This window comes from Manacus vitellinus, unplaced genomic scaffold (assembly GCF_001715985.3).
Source record: "Manacus vitellinus isolate BGI_N305 unplaced genomic scaffold, ASM171598v3 scaffold_2_pilon, whole genome shotgun sequence".
Classification (NCBI taxonomy): domain Eukaryota; kingdom Metazoa; phylum Chordata; class Aves; order Passeriformes; family Pipridae; genus Manacus; species Manacus vitellinus.
Genome location: NW_021940208.1, coordinates 28,746,905 through 28,770,875, shown reverse-complemented (window position 1 = coordinate 28,770,875; position 23,971 = coordinate 28,746,905). Strand labels below are relative to the sequence as shown.

General features: G+C 37.6%; 1 protein-coding gene across 1 annotated transcript; it reads right to left on the bottom strand.

Moving 5' to 3' along the window:
* Positions 1 to 801: 801 nt before the first annotated feature.
* On the bottom strand, positions 802 to 23,324 carry DNAJC15 (DnaJ heat shock protein family (Hsp40) member C15). Its single transcript, XM_018071299.3, is given in 7 exon segments — positions 802 to 2,407; positions 5,549 to 5,619; positions 7,471 to 7,547; positions 14,288 to 14,361; positions 16,088 to 16,139; positions 23,201 to 23,218; positions 23,220 to 23,324. Coding segments are annotated over 7 exon segments (453 nt in total). The 5' UTR covers positions 23,310 to 23,324; the 3' UTR covers positions 802 to 2,336.
* Between the last annotated feature and the right edge of the window lie 647 nt (positions 23,325 to 23,971).

The window sequence follows — 23,971 nt, the reverse complement described above, 5'->3', positions numbered from 1 at the left end:
CTCAGTTTTAGTTCTTTTTGTTAAGAAGGAAAATCTCCCTTATAAAGTCAGAAAAAAAGTGTTTCATCCAAAATAATCAGATACAAATAATTACATCAGGAAGGAAGTTATCAGCAACAGAATCTCACAAAAAACCCAAACCCTTTACTTCTTACAAAGACATGAGAAGTTCACTTTAAAGAACAGAACAAGTAGCCATCTTTAATGCATTTGTTTCAACTGATATTTTAGAATAGTACTTCATTTTACTCAGGAAACAAAAAGGCAATCATACAAAAACAACAGCTAGTCAGTTCAAAATCATCAGACAGGATGATTTTGCTACCTACCATTCACATCAGTTTTGCTTTTGCAGAATGACTCATATCACATACACGTTCCACTTCAGAAAATTAGGACCCCCACCATCTCACTTCTCTCCTCCCAAAATGAAAACTGTCATGATTTCATTTTTTGCTAATACAGACTGATATACCAGTGAAATGAGTGACTAACCTTTGATGTGCATTAATTGATGGCCACTCCTTTAACAAGAACCAATTAAAGCTACTGCATAGGAATAAACTATTTTCTTTAAAGCTTCTTGTATTACAGCATTAGTTAAATGATGCAAGTGTAGTACTCATACAGTGTATGCTATTCCCAGGCAGATTTTTCCCAACAGTCCTTTTTGCTTTATCCAGTCAAATTGTGTCATGTGTCTTGCCACTCTTAATTGCAATGAAGTCTCTAAACTATGTAAAATTAGTATTTCCTTTTAGGATCAACTAAAAATTTTTTCATCTCCCTTTAATGAAAGTAAGGGAATTGTGACAAAGTCTCAGGAACCTGGTAAAAAATAATTCATATTCTTTCGTCCTTTCAAGGAAAAATCCATATAATCTGGACAGCCACCACAGATGAACTACAAATGCATGTTCTGGTGGATAAATAATTAAAGCATTCAACCTCCTATTAACTGCTCTTAGCCACTTACCTCTGGCTAAATAACCTAGAAAATGGAATATCTAAATTTTATATTTGTAGCATTTCAAGTTGTTTGTTGTACCTCAAACGACAGAGCCTGAATGGACAGCAGGAAGTTTTTCAGTCTTGCACTGAATCCACTATACTGTCTCATCTCATCATCATCCTCTTAGGAGAGTTAATTCATCTGCAGACAATTTACCACTAGGAATCTGTAACAGCCAAGTGCCCCAAACTGCACCTACTCCCAGCCGTCAGCTGAAACTTGTCCTCTTTAAAGTCTGAGATCCATGACTTCAGCACTCCCCAAAGCCAGTCCTAGGTTGCTAGGATGTATAGAAGTATGTACATATACTTTGGGATATGAAGCATAATGCAGAGATGTGAGCATTACTGGAGAACTAAGCCAGGAAGCGCACACAGAGCCATATGCAAAGCAGGTACCCTCCTGTTTGTTCCCTGCTGAGTCAGTCCTACACTAGACTCACATGACTGGTGTAGGATCTGAACAACTGCAGCCAATAAAATCCATCTCAACTCCACGCCACATGGAACTACCTTCTTCAGGTCCACTGCTATGAAAACCCCTGCACTATCCCAACTGCTACAGAGTAAACATACTCTATGACTTGAAGCATGTCTAAATGACTATTTGACAATCTCAGAGATCCTTTAATATGCAAAAGAACTAACTAAAACCAAGAATCTTCTCCTTCATAGCTCCAAGCCCCATATATACAGTTAATGAAAACTGCAGTCTGTAGTCCCATTAGTCCTTTTGTCTGGAGTTGCAGCTTTCAAACTACACTCATGAACAAACCCTACTACTTCACAAATGAACAGACTCAAGGGTACGGTGGTGCTGGAAACTTGTACAGCATCTGCCATATTTCCTGTGAATCATCACACTGTCACAGATTTTCTCTGGCAACCCTAAATATAGAGTTGTTTCTTCATTAATGAAGAACTATACATTTAAGACTAATTTTTGAATTTTATTTTAAAAGATCCAAAATTTAATGAAAGAAGCAACTACTTCTGCAAAAAAAAACCCCAGACAGTTAGAGAACTTTTTCAAAGTTTGTAAGGGATCATGATTCAATAAAAATACACTAAAATTGAGACAGAATCATAATACATCTTGAGTTGGAAGGAACCCATAAGGATCATCAAGTACAACTCTATGCTCCTTGCAGGAGCATAACTGTACATAACTTTACATAACTGTAAAAGATATCAGTTTGCTTTAGATGATCTTAAAATTTTAATTATGACAATAAATATGAATAAGAAACTGTGCAGAGCAAGTAGACATGAAAGCCATTGTGCAATGTATCTGCTGCATCTCCTCTGACCCAAGCCTTCGGATTTCAGTTTTTGGCACTGGATTCCAACAAGTCTTTTGCTTCATTTATTTTTGTTGCTAAGTAAGGCGATCCACCTGAGAAGAGAAAGGGAAAGGGAATACTGTTTACACATCAGTATTAAGTACCAAACTACTTCACTTGTAGTATTCCTTTATTACTCACTTTTATTAGCTCCTTCTTCCTACACAGATCCTTTTGATACAACTGCTTAATAAATTACATTGATAAGAAAAAAACTAATTGATAAGGAAACATGAGAAATGTAATCAAAACTGAAGTCACTGAAGAACAACACTGAACATTTTGTCTCGGAGAGAAGACTGAAATTTGAAAACACTTTACATCACTGTGATTTAGACCTGCAGTGCAATGCTTCTGCAAATGTATGCAAGGTCAGCTGTCTTAAATATTCACTCAAACCAAACAGCTAGTATTTCCACTCATCCCAAAAACTGAAAAGGAAAATTTTAAAATAATTTTGACAAAGAATTATTGTGTGCACATGCACACCTTGCCCCGCAAGCCTCTCCTGCGCTGGGTGCCCAAAATTACCAGCCAGAAACCATCCCATTAAAGCTGTTTAAACATGGTAAGCCTTCTAACTTCTAGTCCTGAACACTGTCATTGCTTTACGCTCCATCTAACAATCTGATCACAGTTCAGCAATCTTTTTGTGTTTGGTTTTTTTTTACTCTCCCCTTGAGTGCCAAATCTGTCTGCAGTCACCAAAAACAACATTACAAGGTCTGTATCAGTAACTTATTACTTACTATTACACATCTATATTTTTTACGTTAGAATGTGATTCCAGCAGTACTGTGCACTGAACAGCCTTTTCCAAGGCATCTGTTCAAACGTATTTTTCATTCACCATTTCATTCATTCTATTAATCAGAAAAGACAATGATAGACGAAACATATAGAGCTACTTGTAGACATACATAAATAAAGACAAAAAGGCAAGGCTTGCTTAAAGACTTCTTTAGGACAATCCTGCAGGAATCCAAATCAGTATAAAGTCATTTCATGGTGCAGTAAAACAACTGGAAAAAGTAATGAAGTTCTTTTTGGTCTTGTTTGAATGTAGCCTTAATAGGTAAGACACACTGGAGGAAAGTGAGGCAGGGCAAGGGATGGGTAACGAATTGGCTACTTAAAAAAGAATTTATTTTTTCCCTTTTTTAAAATCAAGTAGCTTTTAGCAAGGAATAGGATTTACTACATTGAGTATTGCTTCTTTCAGAGTAGATAAGAGGATCAAACAAACAGTAAAGACAAAAACCTGCAATGAACAATGTATTCCAAGTAATTTTTAAATGTGCATTGATTTTCTATCTGTCTAAAGTACAGGATCTTTAAGTAAATTCAAATCTGTTAGAAGTGTTTTCACTACATTTACATCCTTAAGTGCCATATTAATTTTGTAGCCCTCCAATGAGAGGAAATTCAACCTCATGATTGCCTGTTTGTTTATAATTAGGGCAAGTCCAAAAGGCTTCTCTCTTCCTCTTTTTCTGTGAAGAAATACTCTTTCCTAAAATTAGTAACTGATAAATTAACACAATACACAACACAATATATCTATACAATATATCAATATAAAAACACTTTGAACTGTAAAAGTTCATGAGCAACTGTTTTAGTAGTACTCATTGAGGATGTTATTAGGCAAATTTCTATATATTTATTTACTTCTAATAATTTTCTCTTCAACAGTTTGGATCTCAGATAACATATGTAACTTAAAAAATCTGTAATTAATGACCTTTCTTTTATCAACTCCAGTTGGTAAAATATTATTTTAAAATGACATTACAATGTTGAATATAGTTTTTAAAAGCACATTTGTGCCACCCACAGCCAGAAGAAATCAAGATCTATACACAAGTAAACAAGTCTCTCCGTGATGCCTCATGTTCAAGATTACTCCAGGCCCTTGCTCTGCAGCTGAACATATTACACAAGCCTTTTTTCTACAGCCATGCCAGAAGAGCTTCAGGGGCAGCACAGAGGCACAAATCCCTTCAACTGGTGTTCCTGGAGAAAGTGCTCCATCTTAATACCATGCAGGAGGGCTCACCGCATCCATCCAAACCTACGCTGTGCCCAGCTGCATGTGCACTACAGCTTAAGAGCAGTCACTAAAATCTTTGTTAGGGTCATTAGGATCTTCCTAACAGGAACTCTCTCTTTAGGTCTACTCAATAACCACACAGGGATTCACAGTTCTTTCTGGCTCACATCTCCAAATACTGTTACAATAAACTTAGAAGTTCAGCATTAAAAAATTTTGACCTAATAGGTACTCTGGTGGTTAAGAGGCCTTTGACCATTATAATATATTAGAAATGCAGAAGAGAATTTCTTTCCTATGTTTGTGCAGCTTACACATTATAAAAAGTGTAAAAAATGAAAGTGTGAAATCAAATAATCAGGACAACTTTAAAATTAAACTGAGGGGTGAAGACAGAAAAGAAACACTCAACTGAACACTTTCCATTGCCAGTGGTCACAGTTATCTTTTCATTTTCTTAAAATGGGGTGCTGGCAGGGAGCCCTGTAATTCTGTCAAAAAGATATAAAACCCCTCCAATTTCCCCTTTTGACTTCTGAAATACAGTGCAACTCTTCACCATCTGTTATTTTAAAGTAGAAACAGCAATGAACATATGGGCTTTCTTTCTCAACCAGCTGTAGTGTAGTTAAAGTTATAATAATAGCCTTTCTCTAAGATAAATTTACATTAAAAACCTGGCCAGTAAAGCAACAGTGCCCAGCTTTACATTCTTTCCAAGTGAACTCCATAAAGTCTGAAATTCATCAATGATGTACTTAGTAACTGCAGAACATTTCATCACAGAAAGTAATTTTCATGCACGTGACTGGTTCATCACAGTTCAAAACAGGAATGTTAGTAATGTAAAATTTTTACAGCTTATTTTTGAATAAGTTTTTGCCAAGTGTGGTAAGCTGGTCCCTGAGATCATAGTTTTAACTGAAGCAGTACAAGTACAGAAAACAACACTGAAGAAAGATGAGTAAAACTGTGGTTCATAAAGCCCAGTTTATGTGAGAGAAGACACACAGAAGGTCAAGTCAATAAATAAACAAAAAACATTTGCACTCAATGTTATTTACACAGTCAGAAAACTTAAATGATCTCATTTAAACCTCTTCCTTTCCAGCCCTCGTTAAGAAGAGTAATAAGCATTTACCTTTATCAGGATGATTCAAAATCATGATTTTTCTATGGGCTATTCGGATTTTGTCCCTGCCAGCAGATGGACTGCAAAATAAATATAAGTGCTTACCAGAAATGCGAAAGCGCTCAGGCTAAAAATTAACAGATTATACTGGCTTCAAAAACATTAAAACTTGAAATTTTCACCATCTTGTGGACAAAACATTAAACTGCATCTCTAAGGCAGTAACAATAACAAAGGCGTGTAAGACACATTTTTCAAAAGCCTGTGTATTTCACACATACAAATATCTTTCAGGTTTTTGTTAAACACAATGCATCCACTCATTTAAAATAAACAATTTTGAGAGGGTGGAATAAAAAAAATGAAAGCCCCAGCAGTTGTAGGGTGGTTATTCTAGCATTAAGTGCAGAAAAAACAATTCTTGCTCCGAGAAAATAAATATTTTTATGACCAGTGACAAAACAACAAATATTTAATATTATCGCATTTTGTTCTACTGTAAATATTTTTATAGCTGCTATAAATATTTTCTCTTTCTGCTGGGGCCTGAAAAAAACCCTGCATGTTGTTATTTTTGCAAAGCCATTCAGTGTGTTACATTCAGGGATATGCTGATTTACAGGTCCTACCTACATAATATTGTTTCCTTCAATGACAGATACATAAAATATGTATTCGGCCTAAACTAAATACGTCCCTTACCAGACAAACAACCACTTATGGATGCAGTATGCCAACACAGTAGGGCTATCATATGCAAAAGGATGGTTTGAATGCTTCGGTTTTTTATAATTTGTTAGTATGCAGAAATGAATCAGTGTTTTCCACTTCAGGTGACTTCTTAATCAGAGCGATGATTCAATTAATTAATCTTTCTGTAGATACAGTTTGAATGCAAGGTATCAGCCTAACTAAATTCCCGAGGTAAACAACCTCTCTTAATTATTATTCTGTCACAGTGAAATTAGGGTATGTTGCAAAAATAGTTCACAGAACTGCATAAGAAAAGAATACTTCAATGGAACACAAAGTAGACTAGAAAGTAAGAATCAAACAGAGGGTGAAAGGCCTTGAACCATATAAATACAAAAACGAAACGATCTGTTGTCAGACAACTGAAAAAAATAATCATCTATATTTTGATTTGCAAAGCTGTTTTTTAATAATAAAAAGGAAAGCTGATATACCGCATTTAGAAACGCTGATGGTCAAAGCACAACTGGGGAGAAGTGGCAGTTGCATATTACAAAAAATTGTGCAGGTCTGTTCTGAGAAGCAAATGTGAAAATGGTTTACATTAAATTTCCTTGGTTTAGGAGATATTGCTTATCCCACAGTTAGACTGGTCCCTAAAAATTCTTAACGACTATAAAAAAAAAATATATGTCAAAATCACATTTTCCTTGACTCACAATCTGAGTCACATCAACGTTATGCTGCCTTCAACATCAAGTGGCTGAGAAGTCTATCACCTTGGTGGGAACAGTCAATATGCTGGAGGGCAGGGCTGCCATTCAGGGGGATCTGGGGAGGCTGTAGGAGTGGGGTGATAGGAACCCTTCACAAAACTCCTCAAGGACAGGCACAGAGCTCAGTTCTTGGGAAGGAACTGTTCCTTGCAGCTCTAGAAGGTGGGGAATGCCAGGCTGGGGAGTGGCTCTGCTGAAAGGGACTCAGGGCACAGCAAGAACATTCCTCCACTGCAGTATGTTACTATGCCTCTAATACAAACACAAATCACATGGTTTATGAGCATTTTATTGTTTGCTTTTTAGTTTAAGCAGAATATTAGAATAATTTATAAGCCAATACAAGTCTTACAAAAAAAAGTCTCTTACATGGTTTCAGCATGAGTATTCCACATTCTTGCAACACGCATCTCCTTCATTCAATACTTGCTAAACTAAAACATATTGATGCAATGCACCTACCTTACTCCTAAAATAAGACTAGCTTCTCTCCTATTCATTTTCTGTTCAAATCCTCCCTTATAGTATGATGAAAAACTCTAAAAAGAAGAAGGGAAAAAAAGCAATAATTAGTTTCATGTACAAGGTGCCAGGAACTAAATCGTATTTATATGACCTCATTGAGAGCATTAAATTCATCTATAATTTATTTCAAAGGCATGGAATGACTGCAAACCAGATAATATGAAAGGACTTCTCCTGAGTGTTAACACATGCAAAAACTGACTTAAAAATAACTATCTGTGTTTTTAAAACATTCCTTTCTATGTTTTTACAATCTTCTACAGTTAAAAAGATATATTAATAGCTACAACCCTTAAAATCCTGCCTGCAGGTAAAAAGGTCCAGAATCAAAGTACATACTAGCACAGAGTAGTACAGTGTTTGTGCTGGGGAGGGCAGGGGAAGGAACTATGCTGAGGACAGCATAGGTACCATCACAATGAAAAAAGACCAAGTATTGTCATCCAAGGAAATTAATGACAATGACTCCAAATATTTCTACAAAGACAGTAGGTAAAAACAACAACAGAGATAAGAACAGATAAATACAACGTACTGATGAATAGGCAGTATCTTTTTTCCACTTGAAGGAATTTTACTTAAAAAAAATATACCATGAGTTCTTTAAAGGAAACCCGGAAATTAACAAAAAGAAACAATTAAAAGGCTTAGCATAAAGCCACAACCTCTGTTTCAGAAAAATCACTGAGCTGGAGAACACTGGAAAGTAGCAAAGTATATGGGGAAATCCTAAACAACTTTTGCCTTTACATCTTTCCCTCGACACCAATGACTGACAATGATTGAATACAGGATCTGAGGCTAGTTTTTTAAACTTCTTGTCATGTGAGACTTTATCCACTGTTTTAAGAAGGGAAGAAAAAACAGTGGGAAAAAAAACATTTAAAAAGAGGAGATGGAGATAAGAGCAAAACATTACAAAAATTAATTGTCACAGGAAATGGGTCAAAGGCATATTTGTCAACTATAGATCTATTTTAAATTAAAAAAAAATAATTTACTGAACCACTACCGATGGTTAGCAGTGATCTCACAGTAAACCTTTCTCTAAGTCCCAGAGGCAGTAGATGTAGCTCCAAGACAGCCTGCCTAGGGGAACTGGAACACAGAAATCACCCAACAAGACTGATTTTTTTTCCTCAATGCAAAACCTATCAATGGGAAAAATAAGCTTCTTTTGCTGCTATCAAAGGGAAGTCTGGGCATGAGAGTTGAGATTATTTTCAAGTGTTCCTTTCACCCCCAAGGAAAAATATGCCCGGCCCTTAATAAAACACTCTTCTCACAATTCAGTGAGAATTTTGCCTTATGTCTACACAAACTCTCTTATGTAATTTCAAAAGCATTAAAGCATTTAAAGGCTCTGTCTATGAAATCTAAGCAAATCCTTTAATTAAACTTAGAAGAGACATTCTTTCAAAAGTGTGGTTCAGAAACACTTTACCTATTGCTGCCATAAAGTCACATACAGCCGCAGAAAAGATTTTCTCGTGTGCTGTTATGATCCAAAACTAATTTTACCTTCCTTCTTTCCACCGCAAAACATGCACAAAACAACCACTACTGTAACACTGCAGGTTATCAAAGCTGAAGTAATTCTGGACACTGTGTGCCTACAACAAAAATCTGTTGAAGAACCGCTTCTATAGCTACAGGGTAACACAAACCAGGTCTGTAACACTGCACATCGACATTACAGGTTAGAGTATGTAACATGAAGGGAACACACAGGGCTTCTCTGATTCTCTGAGAGGAAATGATACTAATAATTTAATGGTCAACAGATAACCCCCTTGAGGAGGCAGAACTGCACAGAAATTTGCAATGATGCCAAACAACTACTACAGCCAGGAAAGAAAAGCACAATTTAATGTCCTCTGAAAGATTTTTCCAGAGCTTCTCTCAAAGTAGTCTAGGTACAGTTGGTTTCCTGAAAAGGTTAATTCTTTTCTGCCCTTCAACTCTGATACACAAGTCTAACACATGATAACTCTGGTTCACTATTCACATAGAGAAGAGTAATATTTGAATTATCTCTACCACGGCTTGTCTCTGTTCTTGGTAGATTTCATCTATAATACTATTTGAAATATAAGAATAGGGAGGAACGGCTATAGGTTTACAGTCAGAGATATTTTTTCACGTTTTTAAAGCCTACTTTCTTGACACTGTTCTAATCTCAGGAAGCCTTGATTCGGTTCACTTCCAAGAGGAATGAAAAAAGAAATTTTGGTGTCTGTGTCCTTTCATACATAAACAAAGAAGTTTGATGAACTGGTCTTCAAGGAAAAAAAAAATTTCCTCAGAAATGAAGGATATAGCAAGAGTAATAAATTCTTAAATTAAAATCTTCATCCTAAACAGAATTGATAGTAAAAGGAAATCAGACATAAAAGCCATTTTTCCTACTGGTTACAAAAAAAGGGGAAGAATCATTGAGCACTCATTTTATGAAACACCTTGGCAAATTTCTAATTCTCTAATGAAACAACTTTTGCATGCTACTCAGACTAAAGCACTTTTTCCTAGTTGTAAATTTTAAGTAATGGCTGTAATGATATTTTTCTGCTATGAGAACTCCTCAGTGAGCAGGCAGCTCTAGATACTTGATTATTTATTAACTCCAGCAATTGCAAAGAAAATTCAGTACCAAAAAAATCATTGAAATGAGCTCTCCATTTCTTTGCACTATTTGGGGGGAGGGGAGGCTATCATTTAATTTACTTAATTTTCTTGCAAATTATTACTGCTTAGCAACTTATGTAAGCAAATTCTCCTTCCTGAACAAATGCTATTAATAGGTTTGGAGCATGGGAAGGGACAGAAAATGGTTGCACTTGCTTTGCAAATGTGTATTCAGTCTTGCAAATTTTCACAAAAGCAATCAGCTAGGAAAATCCAATGCGTATGGTCGATGGACATCTTCAAGATACTTCTTCTGGCATAGCATAGGAAAAGCATGATCATCGTTTCCATGCCAGTTAAGAGACTGAAAATACCAAAACTGAGACCATCACATGGAGTAGTGCATTCTTCTGAAAACTCAGGATGTTGTTGTTCCAGCACCAATAAAGTCCTCCATTGAAAAGGTAAAAAACATTGGAAGAAAAAAAAACCAAACATAAAACCCAAACTACAATAATAAACTATTTAGAAGCTGTTTTATAATACAAAGCACAATTTTGCTAACATCAACCTCCTTAAATTTAGTCAGGAAAAAAAATAAAATGGCCCACAAATCACACTGTTCTCTGGAAATTTGATTTTCAATTAAGAACAAGAGAGATGGTTGCTACCCTTACCTCTCAATTCAGAACCCTATCAGTCTGAGCAGAATCAGATCCAATAAGGGAAACATATTGCAAAAGTCTAATAAAGTGCTAGAGAAGACATCCTTTTCTTACAGAATACAGAATTTTCAGGATTGTGGGATTTGAGTATTTTGACAGTTCATTTGGCCTAGAATTGCTGTTTCTGCCTTCAATATCTTTGTTCTATCTATCTACCTACCTATCTTTCTATCTGCCTATCAAGCTTCAATATCATTAATTCAACAGAGAAAGGTAATGAATGCTACTGAAATACTTGCCTTTTTATTTCACATATTAAGGACATATTAACATTATAATTAATGGCATTTATTCTGAGGAAGAAAAGCCAGTTGACTACTTAGTGCCATGCACCTTTTACTGGCAACAGACTCTTGCCACTACACACAGAAACAAAACAGTGTCACTGACATTTGTGATGACAGTGACAAAGCTAGGTTCAAACTGAAAAAGCATTTCTCTGGAAGTGAGCATTATGACTTTTCATAAAGGGGAAATGACAATGTTTCCTCTAACGTCTTTCTCCACTGAAATAAAAACGGCAGAAAACTTCAAGGCTAAATTACAACAGCATTTACAAATATATATTCTTAAATATGAAGCAACTGCTTTTAGTTGAAGTTAAATGAGAGGTAAAAATTCAGAATAAAACATAACTCTTTTACTTGCCTTTACTTAATATTTTTGACTAAAAGATGACTGCACTTGTTGACTGTTTACGCTACTTACTTAGGTAAGTAAATAAGAAGTGTCAAATACTCAAGATACACCAAGCAGCATTTTAAATGATCGCTTCGTAATTGCTCGACTTGACCTTTTTGAAGTCATTTGTTAGTGAGCAGGAAGAAAGAATAAATAGCATCTGTATTATCTTGTGTGACTGGGAGGGACCAACATGAATTGTGACTTCTACTGCAAAAAAAGGAGGAAAAGAATTGTAAATGGGGGAGGAAGAGTGGGGGCTCACTAAGAGAATAAGATAGCTTTTGAACAGGCAGCTACTTCATAGACTCAAAAAAAAAAGGCAATGAAGGACAAGATTTGATTCTAGAAAGCTAGAATAACCACTGAAAATTACAGTGACCAAGTTAGGTGCCTTCGAACATCACAGAAAAGTAGCGAAGCCTAGACTAAAGGTTTTGAGATGTTCTTTCCAGTTAGTACAGGCAAAAGTCAGCATAGTTTAAAGAGCAATATGCTGTCATGAAATGTGATGAAAGTGCTAATTCACAAATTATACTCAGCAGCTTCAAATTCCGAAAACAAAATCATGTAAAGCTGCTAAAATAAGAAGTTTGGACAACAAGTACTTAAATAGAGAACCTTTGTATCTAAAGTTTTCTCTACTTTCTCTATTGATTGTTAGGGGGAGAAGAAAAAACATTAAAAAAATACAATCCAAGAAAGTAGTAGATGTAGACTAGTAAAAATCAAATAATCTTGGCTAAGAACTATATAAGGGTCTTAAACTTGGATGGCAGTTGCCGAAGAAAAATACTATCACTATCCTCACAAATGTAAAGCTGACAAATATATACAGTTAATAGCAAACAGGAAGAAAGTTTTTACCGTATTCAGTAGATCTTATCTTACACTGAAGACTTGTATTTTCAAGTTAAAAAATAGAATAGCAGAAGGGAGATACTCTGCTGGAATAATCAACACACAATTCTGGGCAGTAAGGTAGGAAGAGTAAGTAAGACAGAGGATACTGCTCCAGGGACTAGAAACACTTAGAATGCAGAAGTTCCTGGTTTGCTCTTTACAGTTGTTCATGAATTCTGCAGGCCTCAAAAGTCACTGTGGTAAAAATGAGATAGGTATGTAATGAACTTGGCTCAGCCAGTACTGAGGGGTACAGTCTCCAAGGAACAGATACCTCTCAGTGCAGTAGCATGTCATATTTCAATGTGTTAAAGAGTCACTGCCTACTTTCTTATGTGAACACATCTGAATTTAGATTCTCTAGCCTATATCTAAAAATGGATAGAAAAAGAATTGCTGGAGTATAACTGCTAGGAAGGGAGAGAAAGTGAAGATTGAAGTACTCCCTACTCTGAAGCCACATGTACTTCTACATATTTCTAGCAAGCCTTCAAGTCAGACTGTATCTGTATCATGTGAAAACAATTTAATTCACAGTACCTAAAGTCCCCTCTGCTGTCTTGGCAGGCAACCTGGGAATCTCTCAAAGATTACTTTGAAAAAGAAAAAAAAATTGGCATTGGTCTCACAACAGCAATGCAATAGAGGGACAGAGAGCAAAAAACAAATCCAGGATCACCATTTTTGGCTGACACACATCACAATGAAGAACAAATGTGAACCAGCCCCAAGAGGACAGCTGAGTCTTCTCTTCCCCAGGAAGCTTGCCTTGATCAAGCTTGCCCCTTCAGCACATGAACACCAAAGACAGATGGCAAATGAATTTGGACCACAGTGTCTGTCTAGATGGGCTCTGTTTTGCTATTGGCCTAACATTAGTAGGAACAATGCTAATGGTCAGGTTTTTAAAAAACATATCTTTAATATATTTTTCAGGAAATAATAATCTGCAACAACTACTCCCTGATCACACTCACACATCAGCATGAAGAGAGGAATTGTATTCCTTTGCTGGGATAAGAGTTCAGAGACTATGAATTCTGAAGGAACACACTGCCACAAGCAGACACCTACCTCACTGGGAATCACTTTAATCAAATGGGAATGGAACATATGTTTTTATTTACCAGAGGAAAACATAGCCACTGAAGCAGAAAGTAAATGCTCTCAAATATTCCCTGCATATGTTCCTCTCATAACACCCTACCTCTGGATTTTTTACCCTATAATTATATTTTTAAAAATATAAGGCAAAATCAAAGAACAAAAACTTGGTTAAAAGTTCAAATTAGCTGGAGAAGAAAAAAAAGACAACTCATATGTGAACCAGAACACAAGCTTCCCCATCTCCATGGCAACCTTTCCTAGAAGTTTATCAATTTGTCTTCTTGACCTTTAACACTGTATCCAAAAGACTAAATTCTTTTATTTTTAGCTTCTTGAAACGAAACTGCATGTCACCACTTTACAATCTTTAGGAACTACCAATTGTCTCACAGCACACTTCAACAATTTATCATAAACTTACTAGTAAGTAAGTGTATGATAAGTATCATGTTTGCTAGGGTTCCAAAGCAAGAAACGTTGGCAGAAAAACTAGAACTGTTTATCAAACTTACAAACATCTTTTGATATATCTTCCTCTGTAGGGATTTAAAATATAGCAGACAATACACCAGAACATAGACAGTAGGGAGCAGCCCTATCCTGGGTAAAAAACAAACTATGTGGCACTTCCTGTATTTAACATAAAGCATCTCCTTTCTGAATAGTAGAAATACAAAATCATACATTTAGCATAAAGAAATATCTAAACTTACGGAAGTCGAAATCCTCTTTGCTGTCTCTGTAATTGCCTGCTCCAATGGTTTCCAAAGGTGGAAAGCATAACGACCTGAAAAAGACGGAAATTAAATGAAATTATAACCACTACTCACTAAAACAAACAACAAAACCCCCTCCAATGTATGTTCTTCAGCTTACATTAGAAAAAATTTTGGATTAAAAAAATCACAAACTATTGGGAGAGGAAGGAGAAGAATTTTAATTTCTTCATCAAAACACCTAGTCATGCACTGCAAAGATCCATTGTGTTTACTCACTATTTAACTCACTAAATAAATAGATTTAAATACATTTCAACATGATAAATGAAGATATCTGCCTTGTGAACTTTAAGAAAAAGGGCAGTTTGAAACATTAGCTTTGGATACACGTTATTAATTAAATACTGTTCAAAGGTTATGTCTTCAAACAAAAGAAATCTATGTACTACACATTTCTTGTTGTGATGCTGTGTGCTTAATCACACACTTCGTAAGTACTGCATTTTTTATTTTGTTACAAAGAGAGGATCTTCTGGGATTCAGAGCCACTCAATTCCTCACTGGCAGTGGATGTTCATAGCTAGGAAAGGCTAGAAGGCACTCTATTAGACTGTTCTCAGAGGTACAAAGTAGGTCTATCAACTTCAGAATCAAGATTTATGCCATGTTACTGGAGGATTTTCCCCATAAATCCCCTCTCCCCAATTATGCTTTGATTAACTATTCATTAGCAACATAACTTACTACTGCACACAGTGGAAAAACTTTTTAAAAGTGGCTCTGCTTCATTCAAATAGCATCGTCTTCATTCTTAAAATACACAATGTGTCCATAAGTTATTTTTGTGATCTAAGCCTGTGTCTATCTTAACACAGAAGTTAAAACACTGTTAAGAGTATCTCTGTTGGAATGTTGTGATGTACTGTTACCTCACTTTCTTTTTTCTGTTACTTTGACAGTTACTATTAATTCTTCAGCTCAACCAGCAGAAGAAATTCTACGAACATTCCTCTTCTGCTTCTATAAAAGCACATAAACCAACTGCTTAATGGATGTACATCACCAAAGATCTCGTCTTTCCTTCCCCTAATCACAACAACACAACTGAACCCACCAAACACCTGCTTAAGTTTTGTGCAACTTGTTCATCTATTAAATCTATTCTTGGTGCATGCACTTACACATTGCTTTTGTATGCTGAAAATAACAGAAGTCAATTAGTGTATTTCAAACCCAGAATGGACAGTTATCCAGACCAAGTAAACCAGGGAATAAATCATGCTAAACTCATGCCCTGTGTTCAGACTAGAACCTATTTTTCAGAGTAACATACAGTCCAAATGCAAAGAGTTTAGGTAATAAACAAAGTCCTATGGAAAGAGTTTAGTTTGATAAATCACTGTAGTCACTTAAACCTTCTGGTTTTCTCTATTTGAATTTGTTGAGCATCACCATCACATCACAAGATCATCTTGTGTTCTTCAGTACTAAAAAGCCCCCCGCAGTGCAATGTGTTATTAAGTAAATAAAGTAAACTTTTCACCCTACATTTTGCAGACAAAAAGCAGATGGAATATTTTAGCTCCTGTCCATAAAATTACTTTCCCCAGTTTTCTCTACTTTTCAAAGAGTTTTTGAATATATGGCTTTGAAAGGGCAGGATACAATTCTCTACAATACTCTCAAGCAACCTTTCCACTTTCCACTCTTTATATCCATAAAAACTTCATTAACCCTTTCTGAAACAGCAGCTTGCAAGTGAGAGTTCCACACTCAGCTGGTAATTTAGCTTACCTGCAAATGCAACAGTTGCAACACCAAGTCCAACTGCTACCATAGTTCTGGCCTAAAGCAGAAAAACAGGAATCAGAATAACATTCAAACTCTAATTTCATATAAATGCACCTTTTACTTTAACAAGTATTTCTGATGTCTGATGTGGACATTTCATATATAATTTACAAGAAAGATGAAAGTAAGTTCTGTATTCCTCAGGCTACATTAGATTTTTATAGTTCAGTCTCATTAACCCATGCCAACACATCAGGTTTAACTCGGAATTACCCACTAGCAAATCAGTGAACATACACTGAAATCAGTCTATAGTATATAACGATAAAAACACAAGGCAGACAACTATTCAAGATTACTTGAAATTACTTGTGCAGACTAGTTCAACACAGTATGTAACAGAAAGTACCTGTTTATTACAAAAACATAAAGAGCTAACTCAAAACTCCAATATCAGGTGTATGTATTTTCCTCCATAGTGTTTGAAAAAAAGTCAGGCGCCTCAAAAAGGACAATAATAAGTATCCCCACGCTGATCAAGATGCTGATGAAAGGTATGAGGTAAACCTTGAAGAAGGGACTGACTTCTCACATGTTTGCAGAATTCAAGAAGCGTAACAAGCTCTCCATTTCTGAAAAGCCTACGAATAATCTTTGAAACAAATGAAATAGTCATCTGTGGTATTACCTGTCTTATCATATGACAGTTCAATAATGCCTTGTATTTTTCCCGGGGAAACCTGAGAAATCAGATTAGGCTTGTTTATCTTGAATTCAAAGCATAATGACAATGAAAACGCTTTTATCACCAGACTGTCTCTTCTATATATGACTTACTTCCGCAATTACTCAGTAACTGGTTTATACGTTTTATACAAACAAGTCTGACAGAAGGACTTAAAGCTCAAACTTCAATGCAAGTGCCCTAATAACTGGATCTGCAGCCAAGTTGCCTTTGCTACTAAGATTCCTGGGGTTAAAATTCTTTGTCTTCAATTGTACCCAATCTCACTTCTAAACAGAGTGGGAGTAAGGGAAGAGTTTGGAAATAATGTTTTTAAAGCCTTCCTAGAGTTGGTTTAGTATGGGCTAGAACATGGGCTGAAAACTTTGCCCACAAACAGGCAGCTGTACAAGATGTAGGCACCGATTGCACCCAGTGGCTCCTACAGCTTTGGCTCTGAAGGAGAGCGGCTGTGATTGCAGCCTGTAGTACTGAGCTCAGTACAGAAAAAGTTGTAGCCAGCCCTGAGCACATCCAGAAGCAGTTGTATTCCTCTATATCTAGCTTCTGGATCCCAGAGATTATAATTAAGTACCTACCTCCCACCTACCTGAGGGGACTGTCCTAGATATTTGCATAAGACTGCAATTGCCTAGAGGTTTCTATTAAAAAAAAAAAAAACAAAAAAACCCACCAAAAACCCAAATAAACAAAGAAAACCCCTCACTAAACATACTGAAACTGAAGCTCCAGACTTAAGACTGGGGGAATTCTGGCCTTAAAGATCTTCCTGTCTAGCCCATTTTAGTAACAGAACTCTTCCATTTCAGTGTACTCTTCAGTCTCGATATCAGCATTCATTTCTGAACATAAAAATAACTAGTAGTTTTATGTCTGTTGTTCCTTTCAGTTCCACCAAATTTCCCTTAATCTTTAGACCATGAAAAAACTTAAGTATGTTACCCTAAATGGTATAAGATGTAAAATAGCAAGCACACAGTTCATCTCCTCACTAAACTAAAACTCCTTTAATTTCTTCTCACAAATCAAGTTTTCCCAGGTTCCCAATACTTGAACCTTAAAAAGATTCCTCTAATTCGTCTGTTTAGACAGGAACCACAACCAGCCACAAGGTTGGTGAAAATATCACAACCCTATAGCAATTCTATATTATTCTGTTATGTGTTTTGTGACCATAGATTAATATTCAAGTGTTTCCTTGACTTTGATTCAGAGTGACGGCAAGAATCTTTTACTAAGTGGTTATAGTCAATTAAGAGCTCAACAACGTGTGAAATAGATCACACTGGCAAAAAAAAAATATTTATTAGCCTGTGCTTGTCCAGATTAAGTTATAATTGCTTTGTCACCTAAAAGGTGGTTTCAGTCAGCAGTTTACAAAAAGATGTACAGGTTGCAACAAGGCATTAGCAGCAGATACCTCATCACAGGTAAGACCAAGCACAGAGAACGGGCTAATAAATAATACCAGGATTCAGTCAGTTTAGTGCAGAAATAGCATGTGTTTGCACAGTAATCTGGGAGCACAATGTAGAGACCCCTGAGGGCCTTTGACAGAATCAGCCATGTCTGCTGGGATGCATTATTTCAATCTCAGTGGAAAGCAGTAGCGGTTAGTGCAAAGAGTGCTGCCTGGAAAACAGCAGGTAAAAACAAAGCATAGCAGCAGCTCTAGAATAGGAGCAGGATGCAGGATCAACAGGGAAATGACGACAAACCAAAAAACTTCATAGAAGTGATACAAAGCTCAAGTCAGAGAGGTATGAAAGACTGCCTACATTTTGAAGTGAGGTACAGCCATCCGAGAAATACTGGTTTATAGTAATTCCTCTTATGACCCTAAGATTAGCTCAGTTGGTTGGAGCATGGAGCTAATAATGCCAAGTTTGCGGGTTTGATCCCTGTATGGGCCATTCACTTAAGAGTGGACGCGATGATCCTTGTGGGTCCCTTCCAACTCAGAATATTTTGTGATTCTGTCAATTTTGGCCGGAAAGCAGCAGTTCAACTGCGTGAAACAATGGAGGAATCAGTAATTATTTGCATTATGAGCAGGTTACAGAAGAGTCACTTGCCAAATAGTAACAAAGAAGTGATAACTTGTCATACAAGGCATCTTGAATGTTTGTTATGGTGTGAACATATCCTAACTATACCCATGTGACAAAAACTGAATTGGAATCACTGTTACAGAGATTGCACAGTTTGTCTTTTACTGACACGGGTTCTCATAAAATTAGTAGCAACTTCAAGTACAAACCAGTAGGTCCTTTAAGTCCAGCAGACTCAGTTTCCTTTTCCACGCTCACTTAACTCAGTTGTGTATTTAAAAGAATCAGTCAAGGCTAGCCTGGTGCTTTGAAATGCAAAGTCCAAAGCTTTAATTAAATGCATTCCTTTCACGTCAATATTAAATGAAAGCAACTCACTACCACTGTGGAAGGCAGCAGTTCATTTATTGCATGCTAATACAACTACCACCGCAATCATTTTTTGTCTCCTATTGCTTGAAATTGCATTTTATTTCAGACTCATAAGGGATAAATAAATAAATACATACGCACTGACTTTCAATTATGACAGAATTGACCTTCCCACCACTCCAAAAATGCCATTAAGAAACTTCCAAGACATGGGTTTTAAATGAAAGCATTCTGTTAAGATCCAAGAGGGAAAAATAAAGAAATAAAAGATTAAAGTAACATCTGTCCCTTTCTTTATTCAATGAATCGGCTCCCAAAGGTTAGTCATCAATCCCACGCTATTCTGCTGATCTCAGTGTTTTAATTTTACTGTGTAGTTCGGTTTTCAGTAATAAACCCTCTTAGATAAAGAAAACTTAATTCCTTCAATACTTAATTCTCCAATGGCCCTAACTTTTTAGCAGAAGAAACAGGGAAGAATGAAGTATTATTTTTGCAAATTTCTAATCCACAGTGCTCTGTTAGCTTAACCATACCTAAAAAACATGGTTAGTTCTCATGTAGTTCTTAGCACTATGGCTTCTCCTTCTATGAAGAGGGAAAAAATCTTATAAACAAAAGAATTTCAAATGCATCACTTTCAAATTTCAGCACAACTCTAGTACATCTGACTATGGGCTGCAAGAGTCACCTGTAGGAACGTTACAACATATCTGCTTGCACAGAATTTGGATTTTATACGCTGGTTCTTCTACCACCAGTGAAAACATCCTTCTTGATCAAATGAAAAATATTTTGCTCTCCTCATAGCTTTCAGACACACAGCAAGAGCTCTACAGTCTTTTGCCTTGGAAACCTGCAGTGTAATAGAATAAAAAGCACAGAGAAAATAATAATTTGTTGACATGGGTTGGATGGCATTTTGTAACTAATCCATGCTTAGTCATAGAGCAGCAAAATAGGAATTATGTACTTACATTTAAATAAACACACAAGTGTAAGTTGCTTAACTAGAAATTTCATTTTAAGAAGGTTTGATTCTTTTTTTTTTAGCGCTGTATGCTATTAAGAAGTAGGATACACAAGTATACTAACCAAGTATACAAAAATATTTCTGAAATTAAATTATCCCTCAAATAAAAATTCTTGGTTTGAAATAAATGATTATTCGGTACAGAAGATAGAATAAGGCTTCAGTGCAAACCACCTAATTTACTCTATATGGAGCCAGAAACATTCTGAAGTGGGATTATATTATAAGTTATCTGCAACCACTTTGATTTCATAATCTAATGTTTTCCTTCCAATCTTACCTTCCTATTTAATTTAATTTGCCTTCCAACAGCGAATTAAAAGTAATTTCAGCTAGATGCTGTTCCCCATACTGACACAATTTTTATGTAAATTTGTGTAATTTATTTTACAGCAACTGTTTTGATTTGTATACAAAGCTATGACTGCAGAGTTTTTCATAGGAAACTGTACCAGAGCAAACAGATTCACTAATAGAAGCATCACCATAAGGTATTCAAATCAATCTTCTTGGGTATGTATTAACAATGACCTCTTGCTGTTATCTTTGAGAACAGACTCTTCAATGCTTCCACTGCTGCTCTTCCATCGCTCCAAACACTTTTGTAAAACAATTACGAGAATAAAAGTGACCATGAACAAGTGACTTCAGCTAATATCCCAGACAACTCACAACAAAGATTCAGGGTAGGATACTGAACAGAGCTCTTTCAGCCCCAAGAGATGGATGCTGCTGTTGGACTTTGCTTCTCCTAGTACTGCTCTGTTCCACCAAGGCAGGAAGGCCTCATTACCCTGTAGGGTGTCAGAGGAACAGACGCACAGCACTACGGTTGGTTTTGCCGTTTCTCTCTGGCAAAATTTTAGAACTTGTTTATACACAACTTACCTCTTCTGAATTCCTTAACTGTGAATGCATTACGTATGCTGTTCTTGCTTCCATTACCTACATAACACCATCCAGACAAACTCTAAAATAGCTTCTGTATGCTAACAGTTTACAATGTAGATATGCCTAAAAACCACTGCATTCTCCACTGAAAGGCCTGGTTAAAGAATAAATTTCATCAGTAATCCAGACTCTAGTCCTCTGAAGACCTATATCAGTCTCTGGACCTTACTAAAAATGTGACAATACTAAGGGCTACAAGGCAAGCCATGCTAACCCCAGATGCAACTTTTATCCCAGACAGGTAAGAGGGTCCAAAGACTGGACAAAATTCACTAGGAATTCTCTGCTAGCATTTGAAAGGGAGAATGGCTGTGATAATAATGAGTTTCAGAGCTAGCTTCTTAAGACTACACAGCTTGCCACTAAATACATAGAAAGACTCGCCTGTTGAAAAAAAAAAAAAGTCCTAGGCTATAGTACTATAGTAACAACTTAGAGAACTGTAATTTTTAAAACTGTATTTTAAAAAAGTAAAAATATTGTAGCGACAACACAACGAAGTAAGGTAAGTATGACTTCTATTCCATCTTAAAAATGTGAAAACTTCACCACCTGGGGCTTTAAGCAGTGATCCATGTATTTTTCCCAATTCTCTTTCCCAATGGGAATTCACTGTTCCATGAACTAATTGAATTGACTAGAATGAAGGACTGGGATAAAGTCCCATCACCCTTCCCTCTAGAGCACAGTACAGCATAGGAAACTTCAGAGGCACTTTGCCTCCACTCCAGACTAACCCAGACTCTCCCACATTACAAAGTACCAGGTGAGAATTACTTTGCTGAAGCAGAGCTCCGTGAAACCATCAACACTCAAACCCACCTGCAATAACAACACCCGCACAGTGAGTGAAAACACCACAGGTATCACATCACCTCCTCATGGCAGAGGAACAAAATTTTCAGCCTTGTCTGCTCACACCTGAGAACGTCTGGGCCAAAGCGCTCCCGTGTACCCCAACTGTAGCATCCCAGAAAGGGCTGGGACAAACACCGACAGCTGGATGGCTGTGGAGCCAGCCAAGGACTAGTGGTAGTAACAGACAAGGACTGTCAGTAAGAACACGCTGTGGGAAAGAACAAGACGTGACTAGAGAAAGGGGACATGCGGAGGCAGCACTTTTCCTTGTTCTATTTCCTGGAGATACACACAGCACAGCACAGCACAAGCATGGAAAAGAGACCAAGAAATGGGCATGGACTGTAGGGAGGGATCAAGACCACCCAAGAGCCCTGAAGCCCCCTGACTCATTTCCAGAAAGATCTAAAAGAACAGGCTGCACATAATGACTAGTTCCCATAGAAAGCGAGGAACCTGTCTCCAGGGTGGGGAAACCTGTCCATAAAAAGGTATCTCCACCAAGGCCAGGTGGTATCCCCAGGACCCTGAACATCCCGTCAGCTGGACCGACGCTGGAACCAGGACTGATGACCTTCTTTTTTCTCCTTTTTTTCTCTCGCTTTTCCTTTCTTTCTTTCTTTCTCCCTCTCTTATCCTCTAATTCATCTATCTCTTTCTCTCTTTTCACCTTACACCTTTATCAAAAACCCACTGCCATGCGGTGTCAAGGATTAGCATACCAATTTCCGTGCCAATCGTGAAACTTGCTAATAAAACTTTCTGATTGTTTGCGGACCCTCCGACTCCTGCAATTCCTCCCGACCACGAGCATTCCTGAATCCTGGGCTCTCCCTTCCCCTCAAGGGCAGGCCGACACACCGCTGCCCATGCTGCAGCTCCCCCCGCGGCACCGCGGCACCTCGCTGCCCTGTCCCCCCGGACACCGCCACCCGCTCTCCCAGCCCAGCCCGGAGGAGGACGCCTGTTCTGCGCAGCGCCATCACGCCCCTCTGTCCCGGCGCTCACACGCGTCCCCTCGCGGGCGTGTTTGACCCCCTGGGTCAGAAGGGAGGCAGCTGCGGCCTCCTGGCCCCAGGAGAGGGGGGCTCCCGCCATGCGCTCACCAGCCCGCGGTCCAAAGGCTTCGGCTTTGGCCCGCTTGCCTTGCGCCGTAGGGCCCCGGGCGTACTCGGTCGAGCGAAGGCCCTCGTCAGAGCCCGCCGCGCCCGCCATGATGGAGCCGCGAGGAGCCGGCGCTACGGGCCGGCCGCAGAGACAAACCGCGCGGCAGGACGGACCGCGCGAGGGGCGGGGCCGGGGCCGGAGCGTCACATCCTAGGAATAAGGCGGAATGAAGGGATAAGAGATAATTTATGCATTAAAAAAAAAAAAAATCGGATAAGGAGGAGAGAAAACACTCGGGCCGCACGGAAATGATTCGTTTCCATCTCCTGAATACAGGATTTTAGGCTGGGTGGGGAACATGTAAAGGAAAGTATAAAGACAAATTAATCTGGGGAAAAAAAACCACTAAAAATGCATTTTAATATTAATATGCTTTCACTTAAGTTGGTGTCTATATGTTTCACTGTGTTTATATTTTGATTTTCTGAACATGCTGACGCTTCGTATCACTTCTGAAAACCTCCCTCAGCTGATCCCTGCCTATGCAGAAGTTGTCAATCAACATCAGTCCCGCAACACAAACTGTAAAATGCTCAGGCCCCTTCCAGTACAGCAGCAGAACAGCTTTTCCCTTTTTTCTGGTTTTCCTTGTCTCCTACCTGGTCGTACTGGTGATGGAACTGAATCACCTGCAGATTGCTAAGCGGTGTGACTGGACAAAAAGTATTGCTCTCCTTACCTCCTATTTCAAATGACAGTTGCTCTTCTGA